At 42.4% G+C, this 25,361-nt stretch overlaps 2 protein-coding genes across 2 annotated transcripts; both read right to left on the bottom strand.

Annotated features, from left to right (window-relative positions):
* Positions 1–5,968: 5,968 nt before the first annotated feature.
* On the bottom strand, positions 5,969–13,564 carry ubap1lb (ubiquitin associated protein 1-like b; the record flags this gene model as incomplete). Its single annotated transcript, XM_083992793.1, has 5 exons — positions 5,969–6,103; positions 6,234–6,335; positions 7,321–7,635; positions 10,799–11,356; positions 13,466–13,564. 5 exons carry the CDS (start codon positions 13,562–13,564, stop codon positions 5,969–5,971), a joined length of 1,209 nt encoding a protein of 402 aa, XP_083848919.1.
* A 5,366-nt stretch (positions 13,565–18,930) lies between these two features.
* On the bottom strand, positions 18,931–24,209 carry pdcd7 (programmed cell death 7). Its single transcript, XM_083992582.1, has 5 exons — positions 23,066–24,209; positions 21,661–21,799; positions 21,320–21,550; positions 21,139–21,226; positions 18,931–19,270 (listed from the first exon to the last, which is right to left on the bottom strand). The coding sequence occupies exons 1-5, from the start codon at positions 24,107–24,109 to the stop codon at positions 19,138–19,140; spliced, it is 1,635 nt and encodes a 544-aa protein (XP_083848708.1). The 5' UTR covers positions 24,110–24,209; the 3' UTR covers positions 18,931–19,137.
* Between the last annotated feature and the right edge of the window lie 1,152 nt (positions 24,210–25,361).

Here is a 25,361-nt window from a genome sequence, read left to right as displayed (position 1 = left end):
AAATAGGGGGGAAAAAGCAAAAAGTAAGTGAAGCCATTGGTTGGGTTTAGGCACAGATAAGTAAAGATTGCATGTTTTCTAGGACGTCACTTCCTGCAGCTGTACGCCATCTAGCAACAACCCAGTTCCAGTTCCTGAACCCAGTTTTGAATATAGTCGGTTCTTTTCCTGGGAACCATGACATCATCAGTGGGCGTGTCATATTCTAGTCTTGGAAGACGAACAGGAAGAAGGAGACGGCAGTGACTGACAACCTGGAGAAAACTAATTTGTGGTCTGCTGAGGAAACTAAATGTTTGGTGTTGATTTGTGCATCGACAGCAGTAGTACAAGAAAGAATATGAGGCTTAATGGGGCTTAATAAAGTAGAGTAATTCATATCTTTGAACTCTGGGAAGAGATGGTCAAGGCTGGGTTCACTCCAACACCAGACCAAATAATCATAATCATCAACCTTTTATCAACTAGTCAGATTCAGTTTAGTTAGGGACCCCTTTTTTCTTCTTTTGCTTGATCTTATCTGATTTGAAGTGGAGATCCAGAGCATCCCAGGAACAACACACGACTTCACGTACAACAGGGATCCTCCGACCCCCTAGAATCCTCCTTCTTCAGAAAGCAAAAACAACAACAACAAAAGAAACCTTGCATACAGTGTAAATGAACCTTAGTTCATTTCAAATTATTTCTTTAAGTATCCGGATTAATTTGGAGATCCAATCTCTTTCTTCTGTTTCTATACCTTATTGCTGATTTACATGTCCACGCCAGGAAATAGAAATAAAGGTCTTGAGGCAATACTGTCTGCCAACTTACATTTCCTGTCATTCACATCATTCAACACTTAAAGGGATAGTAGCATTTTTTTAAAAGTGGGGTTGTATGATCTACAAATAGCCCCTAAATACTTTAATTGCAGTAGAAGACTCTCTGCACTCCTCCCGTTAGCAACGCCAGCCCATAGCCCTGCCCAGAGATTTACAACATACAGTGTTGTGAACAGACCCAAAGAAACGGCCTATTTTCGCGGCCTAAAAGAGGTTTTACCTGAAAAAAAATACACAGTTCCATTGTTCGCTATAATATAATTTTTTCCAGCCCTTCAAAGTGCAGGAAAAACACAGTTTTTATTTGGAGCTATAACCAACTGCTAATCGGCGGGCGCTAACCCTGGGCGGAGGGATACGTGAGTTGGGCTATGGGCTGGCGTTGCTAACGGGAGGAGTGCAGAGAGTCTTCTACTTATGGGCTATTTGTAGATCATACAACCCCACTTTAAAAAAATGCTACTATCCCTTTAAGCAAGAAGATTATACTCACCGAAAAATGTAAACAAGTTGGAATATTGATCTTCTTCTCTTCCATCCACACTCAAAACATCCTGAAAAAGGTATAGTATCTCCTGGCGATATCGACACAGAGCCATCAACTAAAAATACATTTTCCTCTTGCTAGCTCACGTTCATGTGGGACTGTGTCTTCTTCTTCTGCTTTGTTCCACCTTACAGCCACTGGGGAAAAGTTTATTCTATGGACATATGCCGCCAGCCTTTTGATTTTAAATGCAACAACATCATTACATTGCATTGAATAATGTGAAATACAAAATGTAAATGTTAAAAATGAATGTGTGTATATAAAAAATGATGGGAAATGTAACTATAACTGTAATTCTATTATTCTAAGTGCAATCAATTATAAACAAATGAACTTAAACAATAGAATTAAATATATGCCAAATTTATGGGGGTTTTGGCGTCCTATTTGTTTCTTTGGTCTTGTCCAGGACTTAAACCTGCTGACCTTTCCGTTGGTACTTTGTTTTGTCTCTTTTGTTTGCCTCTTTTTCCCCAATAAATTGCTTTGCACCCACCAGTCTGTGTTTGTGTCTGCATTTTGCATCCAATGTGCAGGCATTAACTTGAGGAAAAATGTATGAAGGTTCGAAACATTCGGTGCATGTGCATGGACTGCCGCATTTACGTCTTGCTGATCCTGTACAAATCTCTAGTCATATGTGTCACGTTTATTAAACTGGCATTTGAACAGGTCAATTTCCACATGGAACGATCACTCCAGCTTTCAGGAGAGATTCACCTCTGGTTGGACACAGTTAACAGCTTCTTTTTGATTGGTGTGGCACCTTCTGATCAGTCCTACATCACACTTTGCCCACAAACATGATGGTACCGGATTTAGCTCAGGATTTCAGATATCTTTCACAAATATTTGGTTTCCAGAGCACAAATTAAATAGCCCATTTCCCTTTGTAGTTATTTGGAAATTAGAAGAAGAAGTTACGACGAGGTTAGAACAAGTTAAGAGATGCACCTAAAAGTTTTGCTGCATGTAGACAAAGCCTATCATCCACTGATTTTTCTGCTGACTGTAAATGTTTGCAAGTCACATGTCATAATTTGCAGGAGAACATGCAGAGCACTCACTACTCACTAGCTTTTCAGTCATCATACAAATTAAAATCGATTCAAATACATTCAGAAATTATACATTCCCTTACTGAAAAGTGGATATCAGCTCCATCCAGTCTTTAAGCACCGAGTCATAATGGCAGTCTAATGACAACTAATTAAAACTGAATAACTAATAGCAAACACGTCCCTGTAAAATCCCTCCTCCACAAACAAGAAGATATCAAAATTTAACAAACCTGACTCTGATCCTCTGATATCTGACATGCGGCCTGTCCATCAGGTCATCAATCACTGCAGAAAAGACATGTCAATCAAACAGACACCCCTCTTATTATTCCAATCTTTAATGCCTGATATCTAATGTATCAGGATTATTTTCAGATGGACCACCAGAACAGTGAACAACAGGTGTGATGGTAGCCAATGATGGTGTAAAAGAAAAGACTGACTTATTTCATTGGAGAAGTTAGTGTTTTTTGAATGAGTGTGTATTGGGGCCAGAGTTTATTTGGAGCCAGCGGCTCCCAGTGGCTCTCAGTGGTATTGCACTTAAAGTCACTAATGCCTCAATTTTGCAACAGCACTCTCTTGGGTCCCAAACCTGAAGCTTCCTTGATTTGACAGTGACACGTCTGTCATAGCACATCCCAAACGGTGGTGAAAACCGTTCCTCTCTCTCTCTCTCTCTCTGGATTTACTTACCAGAAACATCCGTTTTGCCAGACATATTTGCTGGATCACTGCAGTGAGCTGGAAACGGTCCTCAGCTTCTAGGCACTCATTTATCTACCTTCTTTGACAGGGAGGTTAAGGTTTGCGTCTCAGACTCTAGGTTTGCACAGTGTCCACCTGCAGCTTTTGAGTCTCCTGTCTCTACTGAGACAGAGAGTAACCATCCTTTGGTGTAATGATACCAAAGAACAATACAGACAGGACATGACTAAGACTATCTTCAGAGAAATAAATGCACACTTATTACACTCAATGACAGTTCACAGGCAATCTGTTGTGGTGCAGCAAATAAAGACTGTTGTCTCTCAGAGATAATGAAAGAGTGCAGAATATGTTTTAAAACATTCTATTAAAATTTGTTTCTAAGTATTTTAATCAATTACTTTTTTTTTGATCGTTTGCTTTTTGCTCTCAATTTATGCAGAATAGAATCTGAACCACAGCAGAAGTTTGGTTGTTGACCTTGAGCCAAATTGTCCATTTTCTGTTTTTACTTTGGGTGTTGTGCACATTTGTGCAGACAGGTGGCAGTATCAGGCTCTATTCTAAACATTCAGTGAAGAGGTACCTGGAAAGCAGACGGTTTTTGACTGTGCCGTGGCATTTAGAGCGTTGCAGGTCGGATTTGGTTCAAGTAGCTCTGAACCACAGCCATGCTGCCATAGGCTTAGACTGCTTGTGCTCTCTTTTAGTGCATGTGTGCACAGAGGGCACCGCCTGCACATTCAACAGCCAAGGACCTGTGTGGCTACACACTGCAGTGCCAGGTACAGGTGAGCAATGATTTGATGTGAGTATCAACAGGATACGAATCCTGAAGTTTACAAACACTTACACTGATTTAAAGGGATAGTTGTGCTTTAATTTATTCTCCATGGCCGAAAAAATGCCACTGATTTGAGTATCAGTCTAGTTATAGTTCTGGTTATGTGATGTCAAGGGATTTTCATATTAGGAGACTTGATAAGGAACACCATGGTGTGATACTGCAGTGCAGATTTACAGTCAGAGACCCCACTGACCTCCTCTTTTAACAAGTTTGAACAATCTTTTAGCATTAGTCAGCCTGCCTTTGTTTAATACTGGGGAAAATAAGATTTATGTTCATTTATACCATGAATCAGAAATTTCTTGTGTAAAACAGATTCATAATCAACGTCTGTTAGACCTCCTGGAAGCAGAACCTTGAAGCTACAGGGCCTATTTTACAGACTTTCCAAATGGCTTCTTTGGCTCTGTGAAGTTTGAAGCAGGAAGTGGTTTTTATCAAATATAAATTGTCCTGTTTCCCCCATTATTTTACATTTGATGAGCAATTATCAGGAAATTATCATGAACCTATTCAGATGATGCTGAACAGTTTGAATATGATCTGTGTGGACCCACTTGCCAATATTAAAATTATAGTCAATCAATAATCAACTTTATCTTGCAAATAAGAAGTCTTAGCAGAATAAGCAAAACAATACATTTTCAAACTGAACATCTTACCTAGTATTTTGAGCTCAACATCTCAGTGTTTTGTCTAACAGTCAAATGCTCTAACAAGCATTAGTCAAATGGTGAAATTGAGAACAATAACAATTTTACACCATTTTCTACATTTACTATACACCACAGGATGTTTGCTGTACAGAGTTGATTAAAGGGATAGTTCACCCAAAATTCAAATTTCACTCATTATTTACTCACCCTCATGTCGACTAAGAGCTGTGAGAATTTTCAGAGTCCTCCGTGCCTTCTCTGAGTCACGGGGGGGGTCTGCACAGCAGTATTTGTCCATATAATGGTTGCGAACGGAGCTCACTTTTCTTCGTCCAAAAAGACACACCAAAAAACATCCAAACACCTCCATACTGCTCGTCTGTAATGTCCCTCTTGTATTGAAGCCCCGACATGAGAAATTGTTCCGCCAGCAGTGAACTGAGACACTGGGAGCTTCCGCTACAAACAAGCTTAAAATATAGACTTATTTAATTTTTTTCGGAACAATTTCTCATGCCGGGGCTTCAATACAAGAGGGACATTACAGACGAGCAGTATGGAGGTATTTGGATGTTTTTTGGTGTGTCTTTTTGGACGAAGAAAAGTGGTATCCATTCACAACCATTATATGGACAAATACCTTCTGCGCGGACCCCCCCGTAACTCAGAGGAGGCACGGAGGACTCTTAGTTCACTATTAGTTGACATGAGGGTGAACAGATAATGAGTGAAATTTGAATTTTGGGTGAACTATCCCTTTAAGAGCCTACAATAAAGATAGCAGTGTTAAAGAGCTTTACACAGTGATTGACATTACCATAGGTCAAAGACCATTTGGGGGAGGGCACACAGGGTGGCCAATCAGATTGCAGGGGGGGCACATGGAAGACAGTGGACCTGCTCCTGTTTCAACAGAAAACAAACCTTAAATTTATAATTCTGTTTCTCAGACTCATTGTAGGAGGTGGGGTCAAATTGGACCTGTAAGGATAATTTACTTGAGTGAAATAAACATGAAGCCTTTGTTTGATAACCCTTTAATATAGTCCGCACAAGAAATACTGATATCATAGTTGAATAAGAAACAAACTACTGACACACATAATATGTCTTTATACCAAAGCAAAGAGAGAGTGTATGAGACTGATCATCGTCATTGCTATTGTCATTCCCTTTCCCTTTGAAAAGGCCACCAACCATCTTCAGACAAGATGTGCATGCGTGTGTGTGTGTGTGTGTGTGTGTGTGTGTGTGTGTGTGTGTGTGTGTGTGTGTGTGTGTGTGTGTGTGTGTGTGTGTGTGTGCTGATATATTGTTCATCATGCCACACGCATCATCAGCTCCTCAAGGGCCCGCTCTCGGTGGTTGTCATGGACCAGTAGCACCTCTTTTATGGCGTTCTGCTGGAAGCCCATCTCATGGAACCGACTGAGCAGGTAGAGGAACTCCTTAGCCTCAAGAGAAAGAAACGGTCATGTGTTATACAAATATAAATCCTGGTAGCTGTATATATATATAAAAAAAAAAAAGTACAGTCTGTGAGAGGATTTAAGACTCTGGTGATGCTGCAGGTCTCTGTCTTACCTTTGTCTCACAGTTCTGAAACATCTCCAGGGCCTCTTGTACCTCGGTCATGTCATAGCCTAGCTGACACAGGTGGTCACATGCCACTAGGTAACTCAAGATCTGCAGACACATGTACAAAGGTTCAAGACACATTTAAGTGAGTGAAAGTCATCCTTTATCATAGGATGTCAGCAGCAGGAAGTTCTCAATACCAGCAGGTTATAAGGAACAGGAGGTAGCAGAATCCAACTTATTAGGCTAACCTTTCAGTTAGTCTGTCTTTATAGTACAATTGTGAATTTACTCACTTCACTCTTTCATTCATTCATTCATTCATTCATTCATTCATTCATTCATTCATTCATTCATTCATTCATTCATTCATTCATTCATTCATTTTAACTTCCTTATATGTCATTTCTCAACAGCCCTCTGTGTATATCAAATACACAATCCAACAACTCCAAAACGCTCTGGTGGACAAGTTGTGATCTGCACATTCACCACGTTATGAAATAGTAATGGAACGTTACAAGACAGACTTGTTTTCGAGGCAAATGCATAGCCGGAACTACATTTCAGACACTGCTGGGCGGAGTGATTTCAAAAGCGCAAGTAGTTCTGAGTATTTGCTTCATGTTTCACAATTATACGTTATTATTTCATAGCATGGTGAATGTGCAGGTCACAACTTGTCCATCAGAGTGTTTTGGAGTTGTTGGATTGTGTATTTAGTTTGATGAGGGAAATGTGGAAATACCATGCAGCTAGGCAATAGGCAAATATGCCAAAATGTTGAAATATCCCTTGCTTTAACTATCAATTACTCCGGAGCTTTTAAAATAGCCTGAGGTAAAAATGTAGCATACTGTAGCTACAGGAAAACCCTGCTTAGTTCCTCTTTAAGCATTAAGAAGTATTACGTTTTGAATTATATTATTGATTCCTCAATCAAAAGTAGAGGATTAAACTTCAACTCAAACTCTCACAGAGCCCAACTCAGAGGTGTTTCCAGGTTACGTGGACTGAACATGTGTGTGGCCATCTAGGATCTGTGTTTAGGACAGTAAAGAGAGACCACAAGTCTGACAGTGTGTGGTCTGACCTGCTCTGGGGTCTGCTGCCCCGTCTTCTGCAGGGCCAGGATGGCGGTGCGAAGGGGGTAGCCCTTGGCTGTGATGGCTGCCAGCAGCTTCCTCTCCTCTGGGCTCAGAGCTGCCAGGAGCTCTGCTGACGAGTCTGAAGCTGAAGGAAGACCTCGTGGACTGAAAGACACCTGTGAATCAACAGAGTGTACTGAGTATGAGTCACTCACACACACATGTATTGTAAATGTCATATGATTCCGACAGCAGATCAGAGCAGGGAGAGCTTGAGACACAGCATTGGTGCAGCTAATCCTGGTGACGCTCCAACTAGGCTGCAGTCAGGGAGAAGACGTCTCAGTCTATTTTTAAAGTTCAGATCCCTTATACAGGGTTCCAGACTGCCCCTAAACAGGAGCATTTTGCCCCTAAAATTTGAGACAGTGCAAGTAAATCTTTCATTTACTTGCACATCTGCAACATCTAAATTTGCTGGGGGGGGGGGGGGTTTGGTGAAAGATCACTGCAAAAACTTATTTCTAGTCAAAACAAATCTCATTATACTTAAAATAAGAAACATCACATTAAAAAGTAGCTTGTTTTTAGACACTTTTATACACTTTTTTCAAGCATTTTCACTTGAAATAAGTAGAAAAATCTGATAGTGGATCAAGTTTTTCTTTCTTATTACAAGCACAAAAAACTTGCTTTCACTGGCAGATTTTTCTACTTATTTCAAGTGGAAATGTGTTTGAAACAAGTGAAAATTATCTAAAAACAAGTTCATTTTTGGTGATGAGTCTTATTTTGAGTTAAAAGAGTTTAGTTTTGACTAGAAATGAGACATTTTTTTGACAAGAAATAAGACAAATATTCTTGGAAAGATTTTGAGTTTTTGCAGTGTGGAAGGGGCGACTTGATCTGGAATCTTTCATTACAGGTGGCAGGCCAGTGTGTGTGAGGATCATGAATGAAAAGTCAATTTATGGTGTGCACCCCTACATTTTCTGCTTGTGTCCCTAAAGTTTTAGGTTGTGGGCCACTGTGCTCCTAGTACAGTCTGGAGCCCTGTTATAACAGTTTTGGATATACAGTATTAGCTACAAAAATATGGTAAGGGTAGATTTCCTCTTCCTGCTAACACAGTGCTGACTTTCACAGAAGGATATTTAAAGGGTTATAAATACTTCCAGTCACAAACCATTATGCTGTGTTGTGCAATGAGGAATAATCATGGAACCTGTCTGGCTTATGGGAGGTTTACAGGAAGCTTCAGGTCCTCAGTGTTACGCTGTATTCCTAGGCAGAGGGAGGGCTATATTTACAGCAGACTGTGCATCATAAGCTCCCCTACAAACTCCCAGTCACGAGGCCATGCCATTGACAAAACAAGACTGTTGCATGTAAGATAGATTGTGGGGCTTCATCCCATAATGGAGTATGGGATGTTAGTTAGGATGTTAGTTTCATTGTGTAGTCGTTTCTGTACTCACTTGAAGTTTAAGGTCTGAGTTAGGCCAACATCTCTAATAATTTCATCTTTATGAAGCATAAAACCAGGCTGAAACTTGTGCACACCGGCACGGACGGACAGGTGCGTAGAAGAAGACCTTGGTGGTCGAGTTGGCTTTAGAACCTGACGAAGGTCTCAGGACCGAAACGTTGTTCAGCTCAATAAAATCTTTGCAAGTGATGACATGACAGTGTGCGGGAGCTTTCTCTCACATCTTTATGAAGCATAAAATCAGTTAAACCAGTGGTTCCCAACCTTTTTTGGCTCGTGACCCCATTTTGACATAACAAATTTCTGGCGACCCGCGTCAATCAAGTTGTGCCAGCTCAGATTTTATATGTTGCATTTTATTTGAACTCGATTTATATTCGAGAAATATAGGATACAGTTGTTTAAGATTGTCTGTGGTGTTTTTAATTATACTTTAAAAGAATAATAATTAGTTAAAACATTTTATCAGTCTTAATTTTTTTAAATCAATTACTAGACATTTTGCAGGCGACCCCATGTTGGGTCCCGACCCCAAGGTTGAAAAACACTGGGTTAAACACATTTGGACAACAGGCTTTAACACAGCATTGTCTCAGCAATAAGATGGAACTGAAGACGATTTGAGAATGAACCAAAACAACATCCCTTTACAAGTAGCAAAATGAATTGTTTGGTGAGTGATGGTCACAGCAATCACTCAAACAATCATTGCTAAAATTATCATTAAAGGAGTATTATCGCAAAATTCGGCCACTAGATGGAGCCAGGCGGAGTTTATCAGATATAAACAAGTGGGCAGCTGTCAGAGAGAGAGAGCAGCCTCGTTTAGTCCCCCCCCCCGGCCCCCCCTCCTTCTCCCTCCCCCCTCCTCCTCCCTCGCCAGGCTGAATGAACGTGCAATCGCGGGAAAAAGAAAACTCGCTAGTGGAAGCGGCAGCTCTACGTCGCGCACAACCACAACAACGACAACAACAACTGAAACGTCCTCCTCCTTAATAACGCTGAGAGGACAGCTGAAGAAAGACACAGGGACGTGGAGACAAAGTGTTCTACCAGCGATTCAGTGACTGTAAGCAGCCTAACACTGCTACATTACTTACTGTTGCATATTTGTCCGGTTCGGAGGTCTGATTTGCGAGTTCCGAGTGCATTTTAACGCAGCAAGCGCCGGGCCGGCTTGGATCATAACAAAGACAAATGCTGCATTTGCCCCACGGACACTATACTGTTGGCGATTTTTTTTGTAAATTTAGTTATGGCTCCCCCCGACCCATCTTTTGCATATTTCAGCTTATTTTATGCTATTACTGCTGTATTTGCGATAATGCTCCTTTAAAATGATCACAAAATCATGGCTAATATATTCGGTAACACTTTACTTGAATACGTGTTCATAAGACTGACATAACACCATCATAACCATGACATGACACCTGTCATGAACATCAATGAATACTTATAACAGCTGTCGTTAAGTATCATTTGGTAAGTTATGTCACTTTTGATGCAAAGTTGACATTGTTTGAGACTGACATAATTTGACATATTTTTTTAAAGTTTGGCAATTACAGGTTATGTTGTCTTTTTGTCAAGTTGTCATAACAAGGATATCTCAAACAATGTCAACTTTGCATCAAAAGTGACATACCGTAATTTACTGAATGACACTTAACGACAACTGTCATAAGTATTCATTGATATTTATGACAGGTGTTATGCCATGGTTATGTCAGTGTTATGTCAGTCTTACGTATTCAAGTAACGTGTTACCATAATCTCTATATCACAACTAAATTCATCGCTAAAATCATTATAACCCAAACACTAATATCAACACAAAATCATGTCTGAAATGTAAGTACATCATCCCTAAATCACTGCTAAACTCATCACAAACTCATGTGGCTACAACCATAATTAAAAACCTGGCTCAAACCACCAGGAAAAAAAAAAAAAAAAACTGGAGCACAGATGTTAAAATCTTTGTCTCTTACCGTTGCTTTATGGTTTGTGACGCTGGGGAGCCTGTGGACCGAGTTAGCTCTGGTGGTGGCCGGGGTCTTGGTGCCTGAGAGTCTGTGTGAGGACGGGCTCTGGCTCTGACTCTGGCTCTGGCTGAACGCACTGGGGTCGTGTTGTGTGGTCTCCAGCGCAGAGAGGGAGCACTGCCGTAGGTTCTTCCTGCGCCGGTGTGGCAGGCTGCTGAGACAGGCCGGTGGGTTGAGAAGGTCGGGGACGAAGGCTTTCTGCTGACCACGCTGATCCGAAGCACTGAGGCAACCTGTCACTGTGAATGTCTGGGTTTTGCATGCAACACTCTCCCCTTTGTCTGCAGGTTCTGACTTGGTGGGACTGGTGTGGGCGTGTGGTTGAGGGTTGGAGCTCTGGCAGCTTGCTAAGCGGCTCTGCTGAGGGCTGCTGAACATCATCCAGTACGGAGGACAAGATGGCAGCAGACCTGATGAAGAGGAGGAGGAGGGTGGAGGCAGGTGCTGGCTGATGGAGCCACTCTGGAGCCCTGTGAGCACCCACTTCTCCAGACTGAACTCATACTGCCACATAGAGAGACACAAGATGTTAGTGACAGAAGCAGTTCCCTCAAGTCTATCAATAATCAGGGCTCTAAATTAAAATTCACGTTGGCAGGTATCAATGTAAACTTAATGGCCAGTTAGGCCGGTGATAAATAAAGCAATAGCTTCAGTCAGAACCGAAAGCCGCCTCTCTCTACGGCTCTGTCCTCCTTGGCAGTAGGTCTACTATTCCTACATTTCCCATGAACTCTATGCCATCATACCTCCACGCTACAGCCTGCTGCCTAAATATTAATATTTCCCTGACCTTATAGGGATATTTCAACATTTTGGCAAATTGGCCTATTGCCATAATCCCTATAGTTTTAGGAGTAGGTTCATTACCTTTAATTGTCGGTGCAAGCTGTTTTTAGAGTGGAGGGGCAGAGACGTGAGCTGCACGGCATTTTCATGTCCATGTTTCCCTCATTAAACCAAAGACACAATCCAACAACTCTTGCTCTTGTGTACAAATTGTGACCTGCACATTCACCACACTATGAAATAATTATGTAACATTACGACACATTAAAGCAGAAGTAAGCGATCCGGTCGTTTTCGCTAATGCTGCGTTCCAGGCAGGCTTTTGAAACCGTAAATTACAGCTTCATGTCACAACTTACGATTTTGTAGCGTTCCAGGCAACCCACTCGTGTTTTTCCGACCTGTTTTACCTGTGAAAGTCACTATAACGGCCACTCGTAACTTCCGACCCGTGAACTCGTATCAGATCGAACTGGTACGACTTCACAGGTCGGAAAAACACGAGTTACGGGTTGCCTTGAACGCACCATAACAGTCCTCGTCCCTACGTCACCACATTCACGCGCATCCCTTGGCTGCACACACAGCCCTGCATGCCGTTCTCTCTCCTCATTGGATAAAAACTGTAGGATACGATAAATGTTTTCTCCTCGACTCAGAGCAGAGCAGAGTGACTGACAGACCCGTGTTTCGGTCCAAACACTCTATGTAAGTGATTGCTTTCGGAAGATATAACTATTTAAGACTTATATTAACACAAAAATAACGCTTACTTCTGCTTTAATATGTGCTGCTCCCATTTAAAAAAAATCAATCAATCTGAAGCAAATACTCAGAACTACTTGCGCTTTTGAATTCACTCTGAAATGTAGTTCCAGTTACACATTTGCTGTGAAAACAACTCCATCTATGTTACATGATTATTTCATAGTGTGGTGAATGTGCAGGTCACAACTTGTCCATCAGAGTGTTTTGGAGTTGTTGGATTGTGTATTTAGTTTGATGAGGGAAACGTGGAAATACCATGCAGCTCACGTCTCTGCCCCGCCGATCTAAAAACAGCTTGCACCGACAATTAAAGGTAACAAACCTACTGCTAAAACTATAGGGATTATGGCAGTAGGAGAATTTGCCAAAATGTTGAAATATCCCTTTAAACTGTCTCTATAATAGCAGAGTATTGACATGTCAGTATGTCAGAGTCAGATGTGAAATATCTCAACACCTGTTGCTTACATTTGCACACAGTGGCATCGTTCTCATGAGTACTTTTTTTTTTCAACCGTAATCTAATTCAAGTGAAACTTTCCTATATTCTAGATTCATTACATGCAGAGTGAAGTATTCTGATTAAATAATTATGACTGACAACATGATAATAAAAAATTGCTGATTGCATCTTGCTACCGGCATGGACGAGTGCAGTGCGGAGATTTGCTTTGTTTGGATGAGAAATACAGGGGATATGGTTGGCACTTTGGCCTTTGCTGCTGTACTAATTACTCCTCTTCTTACACAGCACAGCACTGATCATCGATGCAAAAGTAGCTAAGTAACCTTGACTTCAAAAATGCCTCAGCAGTCTCCTCTTCAAAACATTAATATCCAGGATTTCTTCCATGCTCATGAGCTATAAGCCCCATTGAAAACAAAACAAAACAAACAAAAACTTGAACTGTTTCACTCCGTGTATGATGAATCTTCAACATATGAAAGTTTTGCTTCTCTAATTAAATGAGAACATGTACTTTTTCATGGTAGCCTATTCTAATTATACACATAGTTAACATTTGGAGACAGAAAGAACACCACCACCACACTCACCTCTGTCTCTCGCAGGATGGTGAGATAATCAGGGACAATAATTCTGATGTCTTCTTGGACTTCCTGTACGATAGGCATCTTCAGAGGGACAGCGTCCATACTGCAGACACGCACGCACGCACGCACGCACGCACGCACGCACGCACGCACGCACACACACACACACACACACACACACACACACACACAATTCAATTTACTTCAAAGTGTTAGGGAGACACACAGAGACACAGAAGTCTAGATGAGACCAGGACTATTTCATGAGAACACGGCTAAAAGCAACATGCTCTCCTTCATTTGGACCATTTAAAGCAGAAGTAAGCGGGATGTTTGTGTTAATATAAGTCTTAAATAGTTATATCTTCTGACAGCAATCACTTATATAGAGTGTTTGGTCTGAAACACGGGTCTGTCAGTCACTCTGCTCTGCTGTAAGCTTTCCTTGTATCCTACAACCTTTATCCAATGAGGAGAGAGAACTGCATAAAGGGGCGGTCCTCTCTGTGGCCCTCATTTATGAAACTTGCGTACACCAAAAAAATGGGTGTACACCAAATTCACCGCAAGGATCGGCATTTATTAATCTGAGCGTGAGCGTACGGTACGCACAAATCTCACGCCAGCTCTGACCAGGTGTACGCACATTTGGAACCAGCGTAGAACATGCAGGAAGGAGTGCTGCTGTGTCAGAACGATTATTAAACCATAGTCTAATAATGCAGCGATGTGGACCGCATGTTGTTGTTGTTTATATTGATAAAAAGATAAAAAGTAGCCAAAAAAAAAAAGAAACGCTACAACCAAGTCCGTGTTGAAAATATAACTCGACTTTTATTTTGAGCAACTGAGATGAATTAAAAACCACGACGTGACAAATGCTCGTTAATCAGCTGTGTAAACAGAAACAGTGAATGACAGACAGACCTGTTAGCCTACTGTAGATCACACACACAAACTTCCAACATCTCCTGCACCAGAGCATGACCGGACGGCTCCTCAGTCTCTCTCTCTGCCGGACACCGGAGCCCCGGTTGGGGGGGGGGCTACCTGTCCAGGTGCAGCTGATCTCCGCGGCGGAGTGTTTTTTTTTTTTTTCCCGTCACCGGGACCTGTCAGCGGGAGATCGGGCCGGTGTTTCACATCCCTCCATCAGCCGAACCATGCCAGCGGTGCTGATGGTCATAAAGTAGCGTTCGCAGCAGTATATGCCTATGATTTCTCCTCAGTCACTTGTGTTTAGTAAACTGCAGGAGCATTTCATGAGATCGCTGGGTTTCCTGACGTGGTCGGTGACACGTGCGTCTGCAGCCTTCATCCACCGGGATGACGCTTATCAATCACAAAAACTATCAATCTATCAATGTCTAGATATTTAATGTTGCCGCCCTCTCCCTGTTCAACGCGGTAATGCCGGTAAAGTCCCTCTTCTTGGCCGTCTTCCGTGTCTCCATGTCGTAAAAGGGGCAGGGCGACGCCTCTAAAGCAGGAATATATCGGGGCGTGACATTTAAATGACGCTCGTTTTCAGCCGCCGGATTTATCACCACCACGCCGGTTCTACGCCGAAATCAGCAGCGTACACACTTATAGTAAATCACACGTGACACTTGGCGTACACTGATATTTACACCAGAATCTACACCAGATCCTGCGCAAGTTTGATAAATGAGGGCCTGTGTGTGCAGCCAAGGGATGCGCGTGAATGTGGTGACGTAGGGACGAGGGCGGGGACTGCTAACTCCATCGGCTGACAAGAAGTTAGCCAAAACGACCTGATCGCTTACTTCTGCTTTAAACCAACCTCTGCTGGTTTCAGTCTTTTGGTTCTTACTGACTTTCATCCTGCATTAGTGCACATGACACCCAAAGAGCATTTGACAGGGTGGGGAACTCTGAGAAGTTTTATGTCAGGTGAAGTGATGACCAATGCCAATTTTTGGTAGAGGGACAATTCCTTTCGTTTTGGAAGTGGAACAAACAGGGAGACATCTCCAGTGAGGGTTATTCTGATCATCAAGGGGAAATAGGAATATCCACAAAGCTGTGTTGTTGTTGTTGTTTTTTTAAAGATGCCCTACGAAAGAAACTAAAGAAAACACTTCTCACACAACTCTTCTTCCCCAGAATGAGGGAATAAATTAGCTCCATAAAATGCTTCTTTATAAAAGAAAACCACCTCCACCCCCCTTTCCCCCCTCCCTCAGTGCAAGTTGTTTTTGAGTTCTTATGTTGTAAAGTGTGCTCATATGTGCCTATTGCTGAGGTTTTTTCACGGTCCCACACTGTAGGCTACTACTCCCCCATAAGAGCATAGTCTGGGAGCTGCTTTTTTCTCTCCTCCCCCCTCCTCTTGTTTTTCCCCTTTTCCTCCCCCCTCTTTACTTACCGCCCAGTCATCCTGTTATGTCTGTCTTAGTGTATGTATTGTATGCTGTATATGTACAGACGGGTTGATTGCTGTAATTTCGCTGTACTTCTGTATAGTGACAATAAAGGCTGATTCTGATTCTGATAAATGTTGAAAACAACTCTCAGGACAGGGCAGGGTGCTTAGCTTTGTCTGAGATGTCCTGCACCTTACATGGTAAGTGTCTCTGTATTGGACATCTCTGTCCAAGCTGGATGGGGTACTGTAAAAAGATGTAAGGCTCCTCCTGCTCCTCAGATATCCCGATTCACCCCGTATCCAACTACGGTTTATAACAGTACAATACATACAGTGGTGAAAATACATGAAACTGGGACCCACCTAACCCACTTCAATTTCACAGGTAAAACAAAAACAGGGTATTTTAATAATTTATCAACTGCTGAACTTGAAAGATAGCAGGTTTTCATTTCAGAAATCTGGTCACACACAGCAAGCGCTCAACTGACTGCATCAAAGAGAAATAAACTGTCCATCACTGCTCCATGATGCACCCATCTCCCATAGCCATGCAGGGCCGTTGCTAGGAATTCTGGGCCCCCTGAAAGAATACTAAAGTGGGCCCCTGCCCCCTGACTTTTCCACTTGTTTTCTTAGACTACGTATGTATTATAATTTTTTATTCAGCCTACTTTGTTTTGATGCTAATGCAGATTACTATGAGTATCAGGGTCATATGCAGAATCAGTCATACAAAGATTAGACTACTTAGTTTTTCTGTGGGCCCTAATGGGCGCTGGGCCCCTGGAATTATCATCACATTTCTCCCTTATACAACGGCCCTGCCCATAGCACCAGCACTCATGTTAAACCAAGCTGATGACCCATCTGTCACATGTGGTAGAAAGGGTCTATGGCCTGTCCATCACTCTAGGGAGACGTCCATCAACTCACACTGGTCACACAGACAGATCTGAGAAAAGCTAGAGGCTAAATCAGATTTGCTTTCCCAGAATTCCTGTTTCTCCATCTCTGCTTTTCTATATCTGTTGAGTGTTACACAATGAGGAATGAATGGTGTCCAGGGATTACAACAGATTACAACACTGTTTACACAAAGCAGCTGGGCACTCGGTCCAAACAACATACAGACCCAGAGTCACTGTGCATTTCAAAACATGGAAGTGTTTTCAGATAAGGATTCAGTGAATCGCTGAAGGTCCAAACCATACGGCAGAGGCAGGCTGTACTAGGATAAAGCTGCTGTCCTTAGAAAGTTAATCACATATTTGTCCCAGGAACACCCAAACACCAGCCAGACAGATGGTCCCGGATTTACTCCATCAGAGAGGACAGGTGCTCTATAAGCTCGTTGTATCTCTTCTATGTAAAACACACAAATAGCCCTCAGCCCCATTTTACTGTAGGTCTATAATAAACCAATATTCTGCCTTTGTTCGGTGAGCTTAATGATGAAAATGATGAATTATGTTAATATCTGAAGCTGCAGAATCTTATGTCTTCTAAATCCTATTTTTCTGACCTTTTATTACCCAAAACACTGTTTTACAATAAGATCATACTTAAAACGATATGTAAATGTGAACATTTTAACATTTTTCCAACATTTTTACAAATTAAAAGTCCTGTTGACGTACAACAACAGTGAGGGACAGGCCAAAAACCTCACCCTCATCAGCATAAAGTCATTTTAATTATTTAAAATTATATTTAATTGACTTTAATTTGATGTTATAGTAAGGAGAGAAGACATGGTAATGTTATATTTTTAAATTACATGTTAATCTGTTATCGTAATTTTATGACTGATTACTTCTTGGGGAAGCAAAAGTTACAGAAATCGGTAACCTTCCAACTTTGAAAAGTTAAAATTTAAACTATATTTAATTGCTATTTTTTAAATAGCCAGGAATCAAAGAAAGTTTAAATAAATTGTTACATTTACTGTTTAATGTGTAGGTGTTTACTCTTACCAGTAGACACATCTTCAACTGTCAGTTTAATAGAGTTGACTCTAATTTCTAGGAAAATGTACATCTGAAGAGTTTTCTAATTTAAATACAATATCTCATCATATTCAATTCAAGAAATGTGTCTTACCTGTGTACCAGAACTGAAGCAAGGCTGTGTGTGTCCTCTCAGGTGTGTTTGTGTGAAACGTCAGTGAAGTGCAGGTCTAATCGGAGGAGGTGCTTTAAGGAGAACCACATGGAACACTAATCTATTGACGTACACTAAACTCTGTCAGCTGATTCACTGACCACACATGGAAACACACAACATGAAGCAAACAGGTTGTAAAGATGACCATACGGCCCTGCTGTAAACTCTGATCCCAGGTCAGTTGGAATTTAAAGGGATAGTTCAACAATTACAGTCAATCAGGTTAACGTGTGTATTATCATAATATTTTTGTGTACAGTGTTTAGTGTTGGGAGATGTGCTGCGCTGTTTGTGGGCTGGGATTTGTGTATGTATGTATGTATATTTATATGTATATGCACATTTTGTTGTTATTATGTGTATTTTTGTTTTAATATGGTGGATTTGTTTGTGTTGAAGTTGGATATCTTTTGTATGATGTTTGACATTAGAAATTGAATAAAAACTTAAATGACAAAAAAAAACAAAAAAACAATTACAGTGAATCGTTACCGGTACATCAAAATTAAAATGTACAGTCAAGTGTGTGTGTGTGTGTGTGTGTGTGTGTGTGTGTGTGTGTATAAGTTAGTGACATTCTCCTTATGCAAAACTACAATACACAGAATCACAGCTGTTCATTTGTGAAATAAAAAAATATATGAAAAAATTTAGTTTTTTTTTACAAAAAAAAAAAAAAAGTCACTCCAGTTTCTGTTGGTTCTGAAGTTTGCCTAAGGGTTGACATCTATCATTTCACCCTGTACACCTGTAGGCTTCTACTAGTCACTGTGCTTCGGACATCTGGATAAGGACCACAAGTGGAGATGGTGGGTGTAAATAGAGTATTTAATACCAATTTATCACATCGGCCATTTGTCATCATCTGACAGTTAAAAAAAAAAAAAAAAACACATTGAAGTTTCTCGAAGAGTTCTCGTGAATGTTAACGTCACCGTCTCAACAGAACAACAGAAGATTAGTTCTTCTTCAAACTGTGCGAGGAGTCAGTGAATAAAATGTTGAGACTAGAACCTGGTTTAGCTCAAGTACACTTTCACCAGACTTGTTTCAGGTCCATGTTCTCCTCCGCCAGCCTGATGCCACAACAAGCCCCGTGCTGAGTGAGTCCTAGAGTGCCTTAGTCAGAGTCAGCAGCCAGCAGTGCAGAGGCCCAGTCCTGGTCTGATGGAGGGTCTGGCAGGACCCAGGTCAGAGGGAGTGAAGAACCATCGGGACAATCTGCTGCAACCACAAATATGTCCCACTGTCTCCTGAAAGAGTAACACATCAGTCAGGACGATTTGTTCTACTTTTATTTAAAGAGGAACTATGCCGGATTTGTAGCTTAACTCTACTACATTTCTACCTTAATTAAACAGCTTTGGAGTAATTGTGACAGTTAAATAAATGGCTTAACTTGTTCCAGGGAGAATAAAGGCTCTCTGCCTTCCACTTAGCGTCTCTTGGCTGAAAACTAACTTTGTAAGCTCTCGTTTCTGAGGCACTGCGACATATCGTGCCCCGTAACCCGTAATATCTTGTTTATGACAGATTAAACTACACAAATAAACACGTTGTAACATTGTATATGATAAATAATGTTATCTACCGCTCTATTGATTGATTCCTCGCCAGCTTTGTTGTAAACAAATGCACATGGCCAGGAGGAGGGTTAGCAACACAGAGGAAAAGTGACCGGACTTATAGTTCCTCTTTAATAAGTACAGATGGTTTCCACACAAACACAGTATGTACACAGTGAACTGATGCACTGTTGTAGTAATCAGCTCTCCGCATCATCAGCCCTTTAGCAGGTGGAGACAGATCCACCTCACGGCTTAATGAGCAACATAAAACAAAGACAGTGCCAAGCCAAACAAAAAGAAACACTGCCAGCTGCTCCGTCCAGCACAGGCATCATGGCTGATGTGAGCGTCATTGCTACATTTATTACACCACTCTGCAGTTGTGCCAAGTTTAATCTGTTATGACAGAAAATTCAGCACCTGCTGTTAGGCGGCCTGGCTTAACACAACCACCAGGTGGTGCCACAGCTACACGGGAGTCGACTGAACCATTCTTGGAATAAACAGCAGCTCTCTGGTGTTGACAGCTTGACGTGATCTCTAGAAAAGGTCCTCGTAGAAGTTTTTAGAGTTCCATAGGGGACACTGCTGGGATATGACCTCTGTCAACGTGGGAATCAAACCCAAAAGCAGTCACAGACAAACGGACGCGTTTTGACTTGCAGCCATCCTCAGTGTTTCTTGATTAGTGGGTGTGTCTCCCTTTTAACAGAAACCAGCTGGTCCAGATCAACCATTAGGAAAATAAAAAAATATTCATATAGACCATTCATAAATACCACCCTCGATAATACATAATGATAGTATGAATGTATTCGAAAATTAGAATATCTCAAACATAATATCCAATGTCAAGAAGTCGACCAGAATACACAAATATAAATATAATAGAGAGGTAAACAATCTTAAACATCACATCCAATATCAGAAAATAGATCAAACTGTACTAGGTATAGTTAATAGAAAAATATTAAGTCTTAAAGGAATAGTTCAACATTTTGGCAAATTGGCCCATTGCCATAATCGCTATAGTCATAATTAATAGGTTCGTTACCTTTAATTGTTGGTGCAAGCTGTTTTTAGAACGGCGGAGCAGAGCCGTGAGCTGCTCAGAGCTACGCTACGGAGGCTAATGGGATTTCTTGGTTTCCCTCATCAAATACACAATCCAACAACTCCAAAACGCTCTGGTGGACAAGTTGTGACCTGCACATTCACCACGCTATGAGATAATAACGGAACGTTACAAGATGGAGTTGTTTTCGAGGTAAATTCATGCAAAACCGCTGATGCGCGTTGCGTTCAGGGACAGTTTTTCAGCAAGCAGTCTCTGAATTTACCTCGAAAACGGCTCTGTCTCGTAACGTTCCGTTCCGTGTTGTCACACTTTTAAGAGCATCAAACTCATTTTTATATTAGACAGATAACCCAAGTAGATATAAAATGATGTTTTTAAATGATGATTTCATTCATTAGGTAACAAAGCTATCCAAACCTACCTGTCCCTCTGTGAAGAAGTAATTGTGATGTGTGTTGTGCTGTAGAAAACTGACCTGATCTGTATTAGAGAGTGCAGTGAGTGTTGAGCCTGGGTGTAATATTCTCTGAACGGCGCCAGGGCAGAGTCGACAGGATGCTCATCTATGAAACAAACAGGGACAATAATGAAATACGATTTTTTTTTAAACAAAACACACATGACTCAGTTCCACTGTTGTTAAACTACAGTCTTACCTCCAAACAACATGGCATCCACTCGGTGCTTCCTCTGCAGCTGTCTCTCCCTCTCCTTCTTCACTCGTCTCTCCTGCTCCCTCCTCCTCTCCTCCTCCTGCTCTCCTTCCAGCATCACCATCAGAGCCTTCTCCTCGGCCGAGTAAACCACCGTTCTCTTCTTCATCACGCTTATCAAGTGCTCCAGTCGTTGGCTGAAGGCGTGGTCGCAGTCCTGCTCTGTGACGATCCCTGACACAGACACACAACTGTTAATGCTACTGCACCGAAACTCAAGTCACTCCAGGTTGTCAGATGAGACAGGAGGTAATGGTCCACTGCAGACAGGACGCTCCTCTCACCTTTCCTGGATGCTGCTTCTTTCCTCAACCTGCGGAGTTTCTCCAGAGATCTCAGGATGTCCTGCATCCTCTTCACATCCGCCTGTTTCTTCCTCACCTCACAGAGGACGGCGTCTGCTGCCAGTTTCAGTCCCAGCTCCTGGTGCACACAAAAAAAGAAAGTTATTAACACTTTGGAGTAAGAATCAGCTGCACCACCAAGGACAGGCCTACCTTTAAAACCATGGTTGTTACTATGGAGCTTCATCAACTTGTTAGGCCTTTTTTTTTTCATTGCTTACATGGCCTGGCCTTGCTTTAGGGTTTTATCCTGCAGAACTTGGACGGTGATGAAAATAACTAAAGAAAAAGCAGCTAATCCTGCTGGTCAGCTGGCTCTCCACCTTTTAAATGCATTAACCACTGATGTTAAAATATGCAACCATGCTAAATTTAGACACGTTTGATTTGATTGCAGGAACTTCTCATATTTGTTTCCATAGAGATAAATCGACTTCTACCTTCTACAGTTGCAACCAAAACAACTTTTTTTCTGACAGTAAAACCGAGGAAACGTTTCCTGTTTTAGGTCAGCTACAATGGACATTTTTTTAAATTTCTGAATGTCAGTATAATGACAGAGATAACTGTTTTAGTGTATTTTCAATTACTTTCATCAAAGTTGACTGTGACTTTGCACAACTTGGAAAATTTCACATAATTTGGGTTAATTGGAGGCACATATGGATATATTTCAAGGCACTCCTTCAAACACAAGGACATCTCTGGAAAATCAAAATTATCAACCAAAGAGATGACAAATCTGATTCCTGAAGCCTGAAGGTCCCATGTCCATCTGTTCTAACATCATGGAAGCACATTGTGTCCTAGAGATCAATCTGCTTTGGTGTGAAAATGAACATGTGCAAAAAACAGAAAGTTGAGTTCTGTTCTTGGTCATATTCTACTGAATGTTCTCCTAGCAAAAATAAAGGCAGGCCAATATTGGTGGTTGAAATACTCCTTTGAAATAACAGAATAAAGACCTGCAGGAGCTCATATGGCCAGTGAAGACTGTGATGGGGAGAACAGCAACATGCAGGACCATTGTATAGGGGAGAAAGGTGATGATAATTCTAGGGGCCCAGCGACCATTAGGGCCCACAAAAACCCCAGTAGTCTAATCTTTGTATGACTGAATTATTCTGCATAAGACCCTGACTAATACTCGCAGTAATGCTGCATTAGCATCAAAACAAAGTAGGCTAAATAAAAAATGATAACACAAAAAAGTGGAAAAGTCAGGGGGCAGGGGCCCATTTTAGTATTTTTTCAGGGGGTCCAGAATTCCTAGCAACGGCCCTGGCTACATGCCAAACTCATCAGCTGTGACCCCATGATCCTAAAATCCTGTTATGTATCTTACCTTCTTCCTCTCCTCCACCGCGTGTACCCGCATCCTCCTCCATGTGTCTATCGCCTGCTCTTTCTCGGAGATGCGCTGCTGCCTGTGCTCCTCCTCCAGCCGGAGCAGACCCCTGGCTCTCAGTCTGCGGGCTCTCCTCATACCTGCACGGGACAGTTTAGCTTTTACTTCGTCCACACGGTCTCGGTGACCGAGGAGCTTCACTGTGTCCTGGAGCTCCCGCTTCGTGCGCAAAACAGTCTGGTGGGAGTCTGCCCACACGCCGTCATCCTCCACGTTGTGTCTCAGGTTGTAACACAACTCCTCCAGCGCGGAGAGCAGCCGAGCCGCCCCGGACACAGCCTCCCTCAGCGCGGGGACGGAGCTGTGGGATGACGGCGGCTTCTGCTGGGCTCGCCGCGGGCTCTTCGACACAACAACGCTGCTGCTTTTGTTCTTTAAAAACTGTTGAAGCCACTGGGCGTCCTGCCTCTTTTGTGAGGTTGCTTCTTCCTCGGGCTCAGCTGCTGTCGAGCCGGGTCTCCAGCGGCTGTCCTGGCCCATGGGGGGCCGCAAAGAGCCGCCGAAGAGGATCCCAGCCGCGCGGAAGTCCTCGTCCTCGTGCCGCCGCCTCTGACCGGAGTCAGGCAGCAGCGGCGGCGGGGGCTGCGGACCGGAGACCCCGGCTCTGAGCTCCTGGAGGTGGCCGTGTATGTTAACCGGAGCGGGGGGCAGTGTGTTCATGAAGTGTCCCGGGGAAGGGCCGAAGGGACGCTGAAGTACGGGTGCGTTGAATCCATACGGAGGGGCCAGGTGAGCACCGTCGAAACCCCCTCCTCCGGGAGGTGGCGCGCGAAAGTCGTATTCGTCGACTCGGTGTCCGCCGCCGTATCCCGGAGGAGCAGCAGCCCACAGCCGAGCAGCCTGGTGGTCCCACGGCGGCGGCGGAGGGGCCGCGGTGCTCGGCGGCGGCATGAGAGCGGAGTACGGAGCGTCCAGGAAGCCGCCGGGATAGGCAGCAGGAGGAGGCTGCTGCTCGGACGGAGCACGGTGTCCAGAGTCCATGTTCAACCAGTTCGTCTCTTGTTCAGTGGCCGCCTACAGTTCCCATGCATGTGTTATGGATCAATGATATTTCCACACACAGTGAAATCAAAGATATTCAATTTATAAACCGTCTTTGGTGAAGTGTCTGTTGATCACAGCTGCTTCCTCATCCGTCTTCTTCTGCTTCTTCTTCCTCCTCTTCTAGGTCCTCGGGGTTCTACATCGCCCATAGCCTGCAGTGGCCATTGTTGGTATTGCAGCTCAACACAACACAAGCAGAGAAATTATTTTATACTACTTGGACAAAACAAACAACAAAAAACTGTACCAACCAGTGGTGTAGTCTAATTAGTTGTAGTGGGTACTCTGTTCATACCTGTATCACAAAGAGTTATACTGAAATAAACATGAATGCATTTTCAGTGGGTAGTGTGAGTATCACACTACAAAAGGGGGGGCTTGGCAGAGGTTCGGAGAGGGACCTGACGGTGTATGATTTGATTTACTTTGACTTTCATTGACTTAGCAACTGTAGCTTTAAAGGCCCATCTGTCATGGACTGGACTGACCTAGAGAAATCCTACTGCATAGGTGGACCAATGGATGATCAATAAATTCAAAAAGGTTGAATATGGAGAATGCCTATTAAAAGCTATATTTCTTCAAAAATAATACATCCACGGGGCGTTTAGAGGGGTGCAGAATAAAGTATTGCTTTTCCATATAATATTTAGTCTGAATTAACGATATACTATATTTTGACGGTTTCTGCAGTGACTTCCTGTTTACATCGTACCAGCCAGTAGCATTGTGGGTCACTTCTCTGGCTGTTTTGCTAACCCTCCTCCCGGTCGTGTGCATTTATTTTCAACAAAGTCTTCTATAATCAATCAGTGGATTGATGGATTATCATATACATGTTACGATGTGTGTATTTGTGTAGTCTTATCTGTCATAAACAACAGATTATGGTTTACAGAGCGCGTTTGTGTCGCGGACTCGTGGTGCCACCGAGACGAGAGCTGAGACACCGGGTCAGAGGCTCTGATCGCAGGTTTGGTTTTCAGCCACAATGTGGAAGGAACCTCCACTCTCCCTGTAACAAGTTACAAGTCATTTATCTAACAAAACAATAAGTCCAAAGCTGTTTAATGAAGGTAAAAATGAAACATAAGGGTCATATTCTGCATAGTCCTTCACCTCTGTGTCCTTTGATCAAAGCAGCATCCCTAGCAATGGTGTGTTAAACTAGATAGTGATTCAATAGGTA

The sequence above is a fragment of the Trachurus trachurus genome (genome assembly GCF_905171665.1).
Source record: "Trachurus trachurus genome assembly, chromosome: 3".
Lineage (NCBI taxonomy): Eukaryota > Metazoa > Chordata > Actinopteri > Carangiformes > Carangidae > Trachurus > Trachurus trachurus.
Note: the sequence above shows the minus strand (reverse complement) of the source record. Positions and strands in the feature narration are given on the sequence as shown.

Excerpts from the sequence above, each read along its gene's own strand:
- pdcd7 (XM_083992582.1), bottom strand. The coding sequence starts at position 24,109 with ATGGACTCTGGACACCGTGCTCCGTCCGAGCAGCAGCCTCCTCCTGCT. Across the intron at positions 21,227-21,319 it reads GGATGCCATGTTGTTTGGAG|ATGAGCATCCTGTCGACTCT; the intron begins GTAAGACTGTAG and ends TTTGTTTCATAG. Across the intron at positions 19,271-21,138 it reads CACTCTCTAATACAGATCAG|GAGACAGTGGGACATATTTG; the intron begins GTCAGTTTTCTA and ends TTACTCTTTCAG.